General features: G+C 37.5%; 2 protein-coding genes across 2 annotated transcripts in view; one reads left to right on the top strand and one right to left on the bottom strand.

The window, feature by feature from the left end:
* psmb2 (proteasome 20S subunit beta 2) overlaps window positions 1-13398 on the bottom strand; it is a 29395-nt gene extending 15997 nt beyond the window's left edge. Inside the window, exons 1-3 of the mRNA XM_055008787.1 lie at window positions 13197-13398; window positions 11221-11343; window positions 9920-9990 (exon numbers count right to left, since the gene is read on the bottom strand). Coding sequence (XP_054864762.1) covers window positions 9920-9990; window positions 11221-11343; window positions 13197-13287 — 285 coding nt within the window. The 5' untranslated portion in view covers window positions 13288-13398. The remainder of the gene's footprint in view (window positions 1-9919; window positions 9991-11220; window positions 11344-13196) is intronic.
* Window positions 13399-13433: 35 nt separating this feature from the next.
* On the top strand, window positions 13434-14692 carry cdca5 (cell division cycle associated 5). Its single transcript, XM_023263459.3, has one exon. It carries the CDS (start codon window positions 13479-13481, stop codon window positions 14373-14375), a length of 897 nt encoding a protein of 298 aa, XP_023119227.1. The 5' UTR covers window positions 13434-13478; the 3' UTR covers window positions 14376-14692.
* The last annotated feature ends 1614 nt before the right edge of the window (window positions 14693-16306 follow it).

Raw genomic sequence — 16306 nt, 5'->3', positions numbered from 1 at the left:
ATTTAATTGATTAGCTGAGTGAGAATTAATCTGTAACAACTGATTGATATGGTTTACAGTCACGTTGCTGGAAATTAAACCTGAAGAAATACAGATATTAAGGATTAGAAGACATTAAATGTCTGTTAAGTTACAGATATCTATTAAAATCATAAAATACTAATTTACAAGCAAACTGTCAAAAAACGGGTGTAATCTGTACAGAACTGCATTTTTATCAAACTGTAACTGTTATTTTTTTCAGAGCATTTAATTGAATTTACAAACTAGCTTTTACAATAAATAAATAAATAAATGTATAGATGTTTGCTGTTAATTACAAGAAAATTAGGCGTATAAATATATTTTATTACTGTTGTTCTATACATTTTTCCTGTTTGTTAAATTACAGATATCTGGTAAAATCAGAAAATAAAGTATTAATTTATAAGCTAACTGTGACAAACAGCTCCAATCTGTACATGACTGCATTTTAAAATATTAATATAATTTTTTTTGTTTCACTGTGAAATTACACGACTGCTTTTATGGTAAATAAATCAACAAATTTACAGATGTTTGCTGTTCTTTAACCCTCCTGTTGTCCACATTTACGGCACCAAAAAATATTGTTTCCTTGTCTGAAAAAAAATCCCAAAATTTAGCAAAAAAATTACCCAAATTTCTGAAAATTTGCAAAAACTTCAGGAAGAAAATTCCAGTAATTTCTTAAAACTTTTTATTTAAAAAAAAAAAAAAAAAACCAAAATTTGGCAAGAAAATTCTTGTAAATATTTTCAAAAAATTTTAAAAAATCTTCAAAAAAAATCCTAAAAATATCTATAGGGATTCCATATATATCAGTAACACTTGTAATATTTTTTTAAGGACATTCACATAAAAATCAACCAAAATCGCTGGATTTTGGTTGATTTTTATGTGAATGTTCTTAAGAAACAGTTTTAACATTTCTTTTTTTTCCACCAAAAAAATGTTCCAAGATTTCCCAAAAATGTTGAAAATGTGGACATCAGAAATTTCACTGTGAATTTTATTTTTTTTCCCACATTTTCAAATTTTAAAACGGGTCAATTTTGACCCACAACACAAGGGCTAAAAGAAAACTAGGCATATTAAGGACTGAAAAATAGTAAATAATTTGCCTTTTTTCGCTTCCGAATGTGAACATTTGATGTTTTTCTTAGTTTTTCTGAATATAATCTGAATGATTTCAGCTACTGGAAATTTTTTTTCTTTCTTTTTAACATTTTTAGACTAAATTCATAAATTGCAAAATTATTTCACAGTTTGATCAACAATGACGCTACTCTGCAACCAAAGCCAAAACTAGTGACACAAAACATTTAAACAGCTAAATAATCCATGACAGGTCTGATTCAAGATGCTAAATAAAGCGTCCATCACGTCTTCGGGATGTTAAATAGTTTGAGACTTCAGCGGAGGACGAGACACATTACATATTCTACATACTGGAGATGTTCTGGGGGGTGAAAACACCATAAAAACCTGTTTATACAACATAATTTGCAAATGTCCGTGCACTCTGGAGGTTGATGAATGTGAGAGGAGCATAGCTGCAGGAAGGTGTGGGATGCAAACTGCTGCTGCTTCAGTTTCTCTGAGCACTCCTGAGAACACGGCGTTAGTAAATCTGCACTCATAAAACCAGATTCATCACCGTGAGGCACAAAAACAAGCAAACACTGGCAGCTTATGGCAGCGCATGAATATAAATGTTATCCTCCACAGCGCTGCAACCTTGACTAAATACAAACGTCCTATAGGTCCCCCAGCGTGCACGTGTCTATTGTGTTTATGTGTGCATGTATATTGTGTGTTTTTTGTTGTTTTGTGTGCATGTAGATACTATGTTTGTGTGTGTATATTGTGTTTTTATTATCTTTATGTGTATGTATATTGTGTGTTTTCTAGTGCTTGTCTGTGCATGTACATTGTGTTTACGTGTGTATATTGTTATTGTTGAGTGTTTATGTGTGCATGTATATTGCGTTTATGCTGTGTGTGTATATTTTGTGTTTTCTAGTGTTTGTGTGTGCATGTACATTGTGTGTACGTGCGTGTGTGTGTGTGCTGACTCGTTCCCACACTGTGCCGTGTGTAGTGTGTGTGTATATTGTGTTATTGTTGCGTGTGTGTACTGTGTTACTGTTGTGTAGTGTGTGTAGTGTGTTACTGTTATGTGTGTGTGTAGTGTGTGTAGTGTGTTACTGTTGTGTGTGTGTGTGCATAGTGTGTGTAGTGTGTGTAGTGTGTCACTGTTGCGTGTGTGTCGTGTGTTACTGTTGTGTAGTGTGTGTAGTGTGTTACTGTTGTGTGTGTGTAGTGTGTTACTGTTATGTGTGTGTGTGTGTAGTGTGTTACTGTTATGTGTGTGTGTGTGTGTGTGTGTAGTGTGTTACTGTTGTGTGTGTGTGTGTGTGTAGTGTGTTACTGTTGTGTGTGTGTGTGTGTGTGTAGTGTGTTACTGTTATGTGTGTGTGTGTGTGTGTGTGTGTGTGTGTGTGTAGTGTGTTACTGTTGTGTGTGTGTGTGTAGTGTGTTACTGTTATGTGTTACTGTTGTGTAGTGTGTGTGTGTGTAGTGTGTTATTGCTGAGTGTGTGTAGTGTGTTACTGTTGTGTAGTGTGTGTAGTGTGTTACTGTTGTGTGTGTGTAGTGTGTTACTGTTATGTGCGTGTGTGTGTAGTGTGTTACTGTTGTGTGTGTGTGTGTGTGTGTGTGTGTGTGTGTGTGTGTGTGTGTGTGTGTGTGTGTAGTGTGTTACTGTTATGTGTTACTGTTGTGTAGTGTGTGTGTGTAGTGTGTTATTGCTGAGTGTGTGTAGTGTGTTACTGTTGTGTGTGTGTGTAGTGTGTTACTGTTGTGTGTGTGTGTGTGTGTGTAGTGTGTTATTGCTGAGTGTGTGTAGTGTGTTACTGTTGTGTGTGTGTGTAGTGTGTTACTGTTGTGTGTGTGTGTGTGTGTGTGTGTGTGTGTGTGTAGTGTGTTACTGTTGTGTGTGTGTAGTGTGTTACTGTTATGTGTTACTGTTGTGTAGTGTGTGTGTGTGTAGTGTGTTATTGCTGAGTGTGTGTAGTGTGTTACTGTTGTGTGTGTGTGTAGTGTGTTACTGTTGTGTAGTGTGTGTAGTGTGTTACTGTTGTGTAGTGTGTGTGTGTAGTGTGTTACTGTTATGTGTGTGTGTGTGTGTAGTGTGTTATTGCTGAGTGTGTGTAGTGTGTTACTGTTGTGTAGTGTGTGTAGTGTGTTACTGTTGTGTGTGTGTAGTGTGTTACTGTTATGTGTGTGTGTGTGTGTAGTGTGTTACTGTTGTGTGTGTGTGTGTGTGTAGTGTGTTACTGTTATGTGTTACTGTTGTGTAGTGTGTGTGTGTGTAGTGTGTTATTGCTGAGTGTGTGTAGTGTGTTACTGTTGTGTGTGTGTGTGTAGTGTGTTACTGTTGTGTGTGTGTGTGTCGTGTGATACTGTTGTGTGTGTGTGTGTGTAGTGTGTTACTGTTGTGTGTGTGTGTGTAGTGTGTTACTGTTATGTGTGTGCGTGTGTGTGTGTAGTGTGTGTGTGTGTGTAGTGTGTTACTGTTATGTGTTACTGTTGTGTAGTGTGTGTGTGTGTAGTGTGTTATTGCTGAGTGTGTGTAGTGTGTTACTGTTGTGTGTGTGTGTGTAGTGTGTTATTGCTGAGTGTGTGTAGTGTGTTACTGTTGTGTGTGTGTGTGTGTGTAGTGTGTTACTGTTATGTGTGTGTGTGTGTGTGTAGTGTGTTACTGTTATGTGTGTGTGTGTGTGTGTGTGTAGTGTGTTACTGTTGTGTGTGTGTGTGTGTAGTGTGTTACTGTTATGTGTGTGTGTGTGTGTAGTGTGTGTGTGTAGTGTGTTACTGTTATGTGTTACTGTTGTGTAGTGTGTGTAGTGTTATTGCTGAGTGTGTGTAGTGTGTTACTGTTATGTGTGTGTGTGTAGTGTGTTACTGTTGTGTAGTGTGTGTAGTGTGTTACTGTTATGTGTGTGTGTGTAGTGTGTTACTGTTGTGTGTGTGTGTGTGTAGTGTGTTACTGTTATGTGTGTGTGTGTAGTGTGTTACTGTTATGTGTGTGTGTAGTGTGTTACTGTTATGTGTGTGTGTAGTGTGTTACTGTTATGTGTGTGTGTGTGTAGTGTGTTACTGTTGTGTAGTGTGTGTAGTGTGTTACTGTTATGTGTGTGTGTGTGTAGTGTGTTACTGTTATGTGTGTGTGTAGTGTGTTACTGTTGTGTGTGTGTGTGTGTGTAGTGTGTTACTGTTGTGTGTGTGTGTGTAGTGTGTTACTGTTATGTGTGTGTGTAGTGTGTTACTGTTATGTGTGTGTGTAGTGTGTTACTGTTATGTGTGTGTGTGTGTGTGTGTAGTGTGTGTGTGTGTGTGTGTGTAGTGTGTTACTGTTGTGTGTGTGTGTGTAGTGTGTTACTGTTGTGTGTGTGTGTGTGTGTAGTGTGTTACTGTTATGTGTGTGTGTGTGTAGTGTGTTACTGTTGTGTGTGTGTGTGTGTGTGTAGTGTGTTACTGTTGTGTAGTGTGTGTAGTGTGTTACTGTTGTGTGTGTGTGTGTGTGTAGTGTGTTACTGTTATGTGTGTGTGTGTGTAGTGTGTTACTGTTATGTGTGTGTGTAGTGTGTGTGTAGTGTGTTACTGTTGTGTGTGTGTGTGTGTGTAGTGTGTTACTGTTGTGTAGTGTGTGTAGTGTGTTACTGTTGTGTGTGTGTGTGTGTAGTGTGTTACTGTTGTGTGTGTGTGTGTGTAGTGTGTTACTGTTATGTGTGTGTGTAGTGTGTTACTGTTATGTGTGTGTGTAGTGTGTGTGTAGTGTGTGTGTAGTGTGTTACTGTTATGTGTGTGTGTGTGTGTGTGTGTGTAGTGTGTTACTGTTATGTGTGTGTGTGTGTGTGTGTGTGTGTGTGTGTGTAGTGTGTTACTGTTATGTGTGTGCGTGTGTGTGTAGTGTGTGTGTAGTGTGTGTGTAGTGTGTTACTGTTGTGTGTGTGTGTGTGTGTGTGTGTAGTGTGTTACTGTTATGTGTGTGTGTGTGTGTGTGTGTAGTGTGTTACTGTTATGTGTGTGTGTGTGTAGTGTGTTACTGTTATGTGTGTGCGTGTGTGTGTAGTGTGTGTGTTGCTTCCCTCAGAGACCTCCACTCCTGCTGCTGATCTCCTCTGCTGTGTCCCACATTCCCTGCTCTGCCACACTAATTGTTTTTTGTAATTATTTTCACCCTGTATTGTGACAGGCAGCGGCTGCAGCGCTCTGAACACATTAGTGCATGGAGACGCTGACACGGCCTGAGTTACACCAGAAAAACACAAGCAAACGTCCAGGAAAACATGAACGAGCAGACAAATTAGATGAACGAGACGCTGAGTGATCTCTGAAGCAAAGACGTCACCAACTGTAGTCTGATGTGACGTTAAAATAATATCTGGAGACGTCAGCTTAGACTGACGGATCACTTCTATCATTTTATGAGTGAGAGAATTAATAGATTAATGCAAAACTTTAAAAACAACTTGCATAATATGTATAATTAGGGCTTCAATAGAACCTCACTACCTATTAACCCTCAGGTGCATCAGGAACTGGCAGCTGGATTTTCTAAGTTTGGCAAATTTTGAGAATTTTCAGTCATTTTAAAAACATTTTTTCGTCATTCTGAACAAATATTTATTCATTTTGAACAAATTTTAAGCCATTGTGGAGAATTTTCGATTCCTTGTCACTGTCTTTAGAGTGAGTTTGGACTGTTTTTATTATTTTGGACAAGTTTTGGAGAAATCTTGAATTACTCTTGATATTTTTTGATAACAATTGACAATTTTAGGTAATTTTTGAGTCATTTTGAACAATTTTAAAGCTATTTTGGTTCATGTTTTTAAATAATAATATGGATTTTCTCAGTTTGGCAAATTTTTGAGAATTTTCAGTCATTATGAAAAAGCTTTTTGCATCTTTCTGAACAAATATTTAGTCATTTTAAAAGAAATTTTAAGGCATTGTGGAGGATTTCCAATTCATTGTGACTGTTTTGGGAGTGAGTTTGGGCTGTTTTTCAATAAGATGCCTCCAGCTTTACTAAGTCATGAAGACGCATTTCTGACCTTCGGTAGTTCAGATTTTATCAAACGAAACACATCATCGATTTGTTTGGTCAGTATTTATCTAATATCTCCAGAGGACTGAGCAGGACAGAGCTGCAGGACTCAGGTGTTGTGGTGAAACCTCACAACAAGCTGACAACAAGCTGACAAACGTACCTGCTCTGTCAAAAAGCATCTGCAGCCGATAGCGACACAAACACACGGATCGCTTCAACGGGGAATCAGTTCCCACCAGAGCTTCAGTCAAACCTCTCCGGAGCATCTCAGCGGCGGTGTCATGTCGTCAACGCCAGCAGACGCTCCATTAAAGGCTTCTAATTTCTGTTTCTGTTTGAATTTTAAGCAGAAACTAAAACACACTTTTAAATTGGACGAGCAAAGCGAGCGCGTACGGTTTCTCCTACTTTAACTCGCTGGAATTAGCCATGATTTTATCATCTGGTCCCCACAGCTAAATGAGATTGCAAATGCTGGCGGAGGGATGTAATTAATTTAAAAGAGAAATTAAAATATTTATAGGTATGTTCAGTCATTACTCCAGGATGAATGCGCTTCATGTTGAGGGTGACCGTCGGTACATGGGATTAATTAGCTGCTGTTTTGTTAACTGAGAAAACACACAAAGATACTGGAGTTGAAAAAACACAAGAAGAATAAAGCATGGAGCAGTCGGAGAATATTTGGACAAGAAACTGCTTAAAGTAACGACAAAATAAGAGTTGCATGACTTTGCTGGTTTCCTACAGTGAGTAGTTTGTTTTTGTCTCTAACAGGCTGAAAAACACCAAACTGTGGGAGGACATCACTGAAAAACGTGTTTTTCACACTCAGAACATACACATTTCTGTTTATTTCTTCTTCTTTCTATTATAAAGTTTGAATCTCTGGATATTTCTGTGTTTTTGGTTCAGTTAGGTGCTCCTAATGTGGTAGTTTGTGTCTTTGTGTGGAGGTTTAGAGGAAAAGTTTAGGTTTGTACTCAAAATCACAGAAGTTCTTTATAATTAAGACATTTATGCAGGTTTTCCTTACTGTTATTGTTAAATTTTTAACATTTTTATTTAAAATTGGCTTTATTTGACTTAAATTTTTAGTCTCAAACTGGTTGATTGTTTACATGTGAGAAGAACATGTTATCTGGATTATAATTCTAATGTTTGTAAACTTTGGTTCATAATTTGCTTTGCATAATTTTCTATCAGGAAGTTCTAACTTAAAGATATTTTTATGATGATTATGCAAAGATTTAATTATTGCTTCTTGAAAATGGAAAAAAAAAAGGTGCTAAACTTTGACTTCAGGCTGGTCTAGTGTCTCCACAAAGTTCCTGTCAGTGTATATCTATGGATGGATCCACATTTCTACTAAAATACAGTCTTTGGTCCACATTTCTCCAACTGTTGAGGCTCTAACATCAGTAGAAACTGAACGTTTGACCAGAAAAGGTTCCAGTTTTTAGATATTAATGACTTGACTTCTCTCAATCCTGACAAACATTTAATCTTGCAGAAATTCTTAATAACCAACTAGTTATTGTATAGAATAATAATACTATGTTATTATGTTAAGCTGTCTGCTGATTTGTAGAGATTCTTGTGCTTGTTATATGACAGTATAATGGGTTTTTACTGATCCAGAATAACGGAAGAAGTTAACCCACAAAAACATACTAATTCTGTGTACCAAAGTGTGTCTGAGGTTTAGACAAAAGCAATATGCTCCTGAAGTCTATTATTTTAGTTATGATTATAGTCAAATCTCTCGTTCTTCATGCAGAACAAATGTTCCCAGGGCAGGAGAAAACAAAATAAAGGTTATGACCACAGCTTTATAAGAAGCTTGTGGCCGTTACGGTAAAAAACTACTAAAACAAAAAAAAAAAAAACTACAACGTCCAGATATGACCAGCGCCGACAGGAACAAACGATTTCAACAACAATTTAAAAAGCAAAGAAGAAAGGCAGTAAAGAGGAGAAACTTCTAATGAATTTGTGAAGTACTACGACGGTACAATAAACTTTGGACATTTCCTTCATGCTGCCAAGTCGTCTTTTATACTTCGCCAGGACAAACTAGTGATTTTTAAAGGATCTCTATGAAGGATCTTTACTAGGTCATTTTAGATCAGGAGAGTCAAACTGATTCTAGTTCAGGTTCCACATTCAGGACCAGTAAAAACAGTAAAACCACAGCAGAATAACCTAGAAATAACCACAACTCCTAATGGTTCCTTTGTTTTACTGCAGAAATGTTCACATTTAAGGAATTATCTTTTTACTAAACATCATGAACAACCTGAAGTTTATGAAGAAAAATAAATTGTTTCATCAACATTCAGCCTCAGTTTATCATTTCCACATTACAACTTCCAGATCACAGTGTCGACAAAGTAACACAACATTTAGTCACCTGGAACTGAACCATGGAGGATTTACTGGAGGATCACAACCACAAAAGTCAGGCAATAAAAGACAAAAAACCAACAAAAACAAAATAACATATTACAAAAATGAGACACAAAAGGACAAAAACAAGACAAAAAGACATGAAACAAAACAAAAAAGGGACAAAAAGACAAAAAAATACATAAATGACACAAACAACAAAAAATGACAAAAACGAGAAACAAAACGACAGAACAAATTACATGAAACACTAGCAAGACAAAAAACACAAAACGACAAAAACGATACACAAAACAACCAATAAAACAAAACACAAAATGACAAAAATAAGGCAAAAAAAACACAAGCGAGACTAAAGGGAAACACAAAATGACAAAAACACAAGACAAACGACAAAAGTCAGACAAAAAACCCCAACAAAAACAAGACAAAATATAACAAAAATGAGACAAAAACGACAAAAATGAGACACAAAATGACAAAAAAATTATACAAGCAACATCAAACAAAACAAAAAGAGACAAAAAAGTTACATAAATAACACAGAGAACAAAAAAATGACAAAAGCAAGAAACAAAACAAAAAATAGAAAACACAAGCGAGACAAAAAACAAAACGACAAATAAAACAAAACACAAAATGACAAAAATAAGACAAAAAAACACAAGCAAGACTGAAAGGAAACACAAAACGACAAAAACATGAGACAAACGACAAAAGTCAGACCAAAAAAAAGGACAAAAAACAACTAAAACAAGCGGAAATATTACAAAAACGAGACACAAAACGACAAAAGAACAAAGAACAATCTAGTATTTTAATTTAGGATCCAAACAACTTGTCATGGTCGAGAAATGATTTTAAATTTATAGTTTTACTAATTTACAATCTGCAGTTAATGTCTTCTCTGGAATTTTTACACTTTGAGGGCCGGATTGGACCCTCTGGAGGACTGCTTTTGGCCCACGGGCCTCATGTTGGACATCCCTGGTTTAGAGAGACGTTTAGAGAGACATGCTGAGACTGTTTTTGGGAACAGGACAAAAAAATAAGTCCAACCTGAAGGCCGAGGGTCCTGATAGTTTTAAAATGTGTCTCCTCAGATAAACTGTGACTTTCTCAGCTCATACTACAGTTCAACTATTAAACCTCCTTTACCTGTACTCTGTGTTTATTGTGTATTTGGGCATTTTGTCACTGAAGAATCACAAAGAACAACCGTTCTGTTCAAAGTTGTTTAAAGGAGACACTTGAGGATTTTTGATGAAATCATTTCATGAGAAAGAAATGACTGTTTTAGGTTATTTCCTGTCAGTAACAGATTACGTTGTGAATGAATCGTATTTTTAATAAGAGCACAACCCTTACCCTGCTCCGAAGGTAGTCTGCCAGATTCTTTCTTGTGAAGTTTGCTGCTGCTGCTGGACTGAGTTCGTAACCTGAGAAACATGAGGAACAAAACATCATGAGGGACACAGTTTTAGCTTCATGCTTCTTCAGTCTGTTTATCACAAAGAGACGTTTTAGACTGAAACTGGAAACCTCTGAGGAACAGAAGGATAGAAGAAGTGTTACTGGGGCCTGGTGAATAAACGATAGTGATAATAACCGGTGAATTAACTGGTTCATCAGCAGCAATAAGAAAACAAACATGATCGAATGTTTGATAGTTTGACTTTACTGCTTTAGATTCAAACTGCAATGAATAAACCCGATGAAAGGTTTAGTCTCATGAACAAATCATACTCCATTACAGCATTCCTTTATCTTTACTTATTTTTATTCATGTGTATAAATGTATATATTTGATGCGTTTGTCATTGCTATGTTAAAATTATTACAATAAATAAATAAGTTGAAGTAGCTAAATTCAAATTAAACATTATTTTCTTCTTGTTACAAGGCTTTTCCCATTTAAAAACCGAGGCGGTTGTAGAATTTTGCCAATTTTTGAGTTGTGATTTTATGGAAATAAACTTAACTGGACTTTGTTAATGCTCTCAACACAAAAATATGCCACTGGGTTTGAAAGCTGTTTCCTTTTTACAAAACTGCCAAATTTACAGCAATAATCAGAGCCAGAAACAGAGAGAATCACAGATTTTTTTAACTATCCCACTTGAAATCCTCAGTGTTATTAACCATTTGGTCACAATTTCAACCAAATGTGAGGTTAAAATTGGAATATTTCATAAGAATCACTTTATTCTACATGTTTTATTTAAACTTCTTGTTCAAATAAACTGTTGGCATTAACCACATTCTGTAAAAAACTAAAAGTTCTGTATTCCTCAGTGCACCAGTGAAGCTTTTAGTGACCAACAGTCACATGTGAAAAGATTTTAGATTTTTCTGGCTGAACTGCAGGCAGTGTTTATGAATGTAAAGAAATCAGGCTCCATTACACTGACAGCCTCTCAAACCACAATTTTTATTTATGTGTATAAATTTATATAATTGGTGCATTTCTCATTGCTATGTTAAAATTATTACAATAAATAAGTTGAAGTAGCTAAATTCAAATTAAACATTTTTTCTCCTAATCTACATTTTTTTAAAAAAAATCATCACTTATTATCGATATTGACTGAAATTAAACATTTTAACATGTCAATTATTCAGCTTTAAAGCCCCTCAGAACTACTCATCATTATCTCCGAGGTTCTCACCGTTCCTCATTTTGTAGAGCTGAACGTTCTTCTGGATGTACTCTGCAAACTGCACCGTGTCTCCTGCTTCTCCGACACACAGCAGCAAAATCTTCTCACTCAGCTTGAACATCTTGTCATAGTCTGAAAGGTAAAGAACAAATATTCTCTCTGCAACACTGTGTGCATAAATGATATTTGACAAAAACACAGCACATAATATAATACTTCATTAGATTCGATCAGTTCTATTTAACATACGGGGAAAAGTATTTGTTCTCATCACACATGGCATCTTTAAAACAGAATCAACAAAGTACAGTAGCTAATGGGCAGGTGGAGGGTCATTGACCTAATATCACATCATAGTGAGTCACACATCAGAGAGTTAATGAGATTATTGATGCTGGAGTTGTGGACGTTCAGGCTGCAGCAGAACTGACATCCAACAGCACGTTATTTTCACCTGTGGCATCGTGTAATCTCAATAAAGGTGCATTTATTTTTTTATTTGGAAACAGTGAGACGCAGCAATACTTTGCATGTATTGAGCTCTAGAGTTCCATTTTTAAATATATACACACAAATGAAACAAACAGTCAATCAACACCCCCTCCCTGAATACAGGCTACACTCCCTAGAAGGCACAACACAATCAGAGTTATATTAGCACTGTTACTAAAAAAAAAGAAAAAAAGGCAGATAAGGTAAGTGGACACGAAAAGCCATATTTAAGCATAGAAGGTATAGAAGGGTTAGGCCATACACACTCTCAAAGGAAGGGATATAAAATAAATGAAAAAGAAGAGATAAAAAGTAAGTATAAAAAATTTGAGTAAGTGGAAAACTTTAGATGCACGCAGTCATGATTCTCAAGAGTAAATGAAATGGTGGAAAAGCTCAAATAGTGTCAGGTAAAGTTCTGAGTTTGCTTAAATGTGTCAAGATCGGATCTCAGATAGAATAAAACCTGTCTGTGGACCCTCTGGAGTGGGGAGAAAATAAAGAACTTTATCTTATCTTATCTAAGTGAGTATTTTATCTCACTCAGGTGTGAATTAACTCACTGGTCGAGAATTCATCACAAGTTGAACAGTTCAATACATTTCAGTCAGTTAAATCAGCCTCCTGAACTCCAAGCACCTGTCTACCTGAATGGACAATGTCACCTTTTGCTGCTTTCGTGCAATTTCCTGACATATTATCCTATTTCACTGGTTTTTATTCCATTTCATCTACCTCACATATTGTATATATCTGGCCTCCTTTGCGGATGTTGTCATTTTTAATATTGTTTTGTTATATATGTACATTTGATTTTATTATTTAATGTTGATATTTTATTTCTTATTTCTTATTGTTGTGCACCGTCCAGCGGAAATTATTTCTATTTTCGTCATGCCATGTAGGATGACAATAAAGCCATTCTAATTCTAAAGCGGATCATTTTCTAACCAGAGCAGAAACTACTTTTTGAGAACCTTTTCCATAAAGCAGGACAGAATGCCACCGTTTAAAGCTTCGTTCTGTCCATTTAAGTGCAGATTTACTGACTTCCAGAGTGAACAACGTTAACTAAGAAATAACTTTCACTTTCAGATGGAACCTTGCTTAGTCACTCTGTGCTGACTTTAGTTATCAAATTAATGTAGAATTAGACTGATTAACTCAGAGAAAGTTATCACAATGATGACATAACGCTACATGCTGTTATTGATGAAGGAAATTGTGCAAAAGTAGACAGAGAAAGATTGATTAGCTCCTTTAACTCATGCTGGCTAACATTAGCATTGCTAGCTCGAGCTACGTTCACATTGCGTGGCTACATTCAGTTAGTAAGATAAGTTCAATACTACATGAGAGTATATTGTAAGAAGTAAAGTCTACAGACACCACTTATTAGTATCCTTTTTTTAAATTAACCACAGAGAACAGACATGCTAGCGGTTCCAGCTGAATCAAAGAGCGGCTAATGCTAAGCTAACGCGCTGTCATACCGTGTTTCATCTGAATGATGCTGGAAGCAGCAACATTATCGGCGGCGACGAGGACAAAATCCTGTCCCTGTATTCCGATTAGATATTCCATTGTGTAAAACACGAAAAACCTGGAAAATTTTAAAATACTCTGAAGAGGAACGTCCCTTAGCCTCGCCTGTTCGGATTACACAGCAAAACTTTGATACGTCTGTCGCGGGATACTGACGTCACCACGAAAACGGCGTGTCGTGTTTTCTACGCGACTTTGGGCGGGCATTTTGAACGGGACGCTGCTGTTGTATGCAGTTCAGCCGCAAAGACCGGGAGAAAATCAAAAAACGGGAGAAAATCAATAAGGAGGATTTAGTGTTTAATCGGGAAACGTTTAACATGAACGAAGGGACGCCTGGAAAGGTGATGGCGGATTCTAATAACCAGAGGAGACGGTCAGCGCGATTAAACTCTCCTCCGCTAGCCGAGGCTAACAGGGACAACAAGATGGCGGTGGCGGTGAAACGCTCCATCACCGTGAGGAAGATAGCGCCCCGAAAAACTGCCGCCCTGTCGGACCACGACAAGGAGAACACCCCAGGACGGAGGACCGGCTCGGAGGGCACTCATAAGAACACCCCGGGACGGAGGGCCGGCTCAGAGGGCGTCCAGACGAAGAAGCACAGCGTCTCCACCCCGGGTCCTGCCCCGGAGAGCGGCGGCTCCTCCTCGGCTACGAGGAAGAAGAAACAGGCCGCCATGCCCTCACCGATCCTCCCGTCCTCCCCGCCGCCGGCCTCCCTCCCCCCGCAGCCGGATCCAGAGGACTCGGTGTGGTCGCAGAAGGTCCGCCGGTCTTACAGCAGGCTCAGCGACAGGTCCTTCCGCAGCCCCGACTCCAGGGAGACTTTATTCGGCTTTGAGAAGCTTCAGACCCCCGAGGTGATCCGGAGACCCGAGCAGTCCAGGGCTGGAGGTCTGGAGGTTTCCGGGTCTCTGAACTCTTTCACGTCTCTGCTGGAGACTGATGACGGCGGGTCGGTTTTCCCCGAACCGGACCCGAACATCCCCGGAGTGGCCGTGGTGAAGGAGAAGAGGAGGAGGAGGAAGGTCCAGGAGATCCCCTCTACGGAGCTGGAGGTTCTGGCTGCCAGGATGAACGCAGAGTTTGAGGAGGCAGAAGAGTTCGAGCTGGTGGTGGAGTGAATATTCAGACTGAAAAACTTTAAAGAACTCAAGAAATCTCTTCCTACTCCTCTGTTTTTGTCTCTAACAGGCTTAAAAACACCAAACTGTGGGAGGACATCACTGAAAAACGTGATTTTCACACTCAGAACATACACATTTCTGTTTATTTCCACTTCTTTCTATTGTAAAGTTGGAATCTTTGGATATTTCTGTGTTCCTGGTTCATTTAGGTGCTCCTAATGTGGTAGTTTGTGTCGTTGTGTGGAGGTTTAGTGGAAAAGTTTAGGTTTGTTCTCAAAATCAGAACGTCTCTATAATTAAAACATTTGTGCAGATTTTCTGACTGTTATTTTTCTATTTGTGATGATAAAACCACATTTTTGGGGGTTTTTAATTGGCTTTTTACTTTCAAACTGGTTGATTGTTTACATGTGAGAAAAACATGTTATGTGGATTATAATTATGATGTTTGTAAACTTTGGGGCACAATTTGCAAAAACTGTTGGCTCCTAAAGCCTTAGAGGGATAGTTTTCTATCAGGAAGTTCTAACTTTATAGACTGAAATGACATTTTTATGATGGTTATGCAAATATTTAATTATTGCTTCTTGAAAATGGAAAAGAAAGATGTAAAATCTTCAGTCCAGACTGGTCTAGTATCCTCATAAAGTTCCTGTCAGTGTTTATCTATGGATGGATCCATATTTCTACTAAGATCTAGTCTTTGGTCCACATTTCTCCAACTGTTGAGGCTCTAACATCAGTAGAATTTGATGGGTTAAAGTTTGACCTGACAAGGTTTCAGTTTTAGATATTTTTATCTTAAATTTGTCCCAAAATATTAAAAATGTTCGCAAATAACTGAAAATTTGTCATGACTTTAAATTTGTTCAAATTTCTCACAATTTACCCAAAATGGCTCCAGATTTGTCCAGAGTGACTCAAAGTACATGTCCAAAATGACTTCAAACGTGTCCAGAATGACTATAAATGGTCCAAAAAGACAAATAATTAACACTTATTGGCCCCTTAAAATAAAATTTTTATGATGGAAAACACCAAATGTAAGCACCATACTTCCCTCAGATACTGAGAATAAGACATAAACTGAGTGTTCTTGGACTCTTTTCCATCCATTTTTATCTTCATCTTGTCTGTACATGTAAATAAATGCTGGATTAATGAAATCACCAGGTATGACAGGAAGTTTAACCCTCCTGTTGTCCTCATTGACGGGCAGCAAAAAATACTGTTCCTTTATCTAAAAAAAATCCCAAAATTCAGCAAAAAAATTTCACAAAGTTATAAAAAAAAATAAAACATCTTCAGGAAGAAAATTCTTTAAAAGTTTCCCTGAAAAATTTTATTTATTTTCTTTAAGAACATTCACAATAAAATCAACCAAAATCCAGAGAAATTCGGTGGATTTTAGTTGATTTTATTGTGAATGTTCTTAAAGAAAGATTTTTTTTAGCATCTTTTTTTCCACCAAAAAATTTTCAAAAATTTCCCAAAAACGTTGAAAATGTGGAAGCTTTCACTGTGAAAATATATATTTTTTCCCCCACATTTTCAAACTTTAAAACAGCAGGATAACAGGGTTAAAACTTCTCTCACTCCTTTTGTTTGAAGAGGGAATTTTTGCTGCAGTTTTCCACTAATAGTTTAGTTTTAAGGCGCCCCAGGATAAATCCAGAGCAGCCTGGTTGGTTTTGTTGAAGCATTTCTTACAATATTTGAGTCTTTGGTCCAGTTTGTGAACACTGCGTGTGAAATCCTGCTGCTGGAAGCGACCAGACGCCTCCTCAGGTTTGATGCTGGGCTGCTGGATGTGAGCCGGCAGGTTAAATGAGGTGTGCTGAGGGTCTAACAGAGCTCTAACGGGGGTCTAACGGGGCTCTAACGGGGGGCTAACGGGGCTCTAACGGGGGGCTCTAACGGGGCTCTAA

This window comes from Amphiprion ocellaris, unplaced genomic scaffold (assembly GCF_022539595.1).
Source record: "Amphiprion ocellaris isolate individual 3 ecotype Okinawa unplaced genomic scaffold, ASM2253959v1 Aocel_unscaffolded201, whole genome shotgun sequence".
Taxonomy (NCBI): Eukaryota; Metazoa; Chordata; class Actinopteri; family Pomacentridae; genus Amphiprion; species Amphiprion ocellaris.
This window is presented reverse-complemented; position numbering and strand designations above follow the sequence as displayed.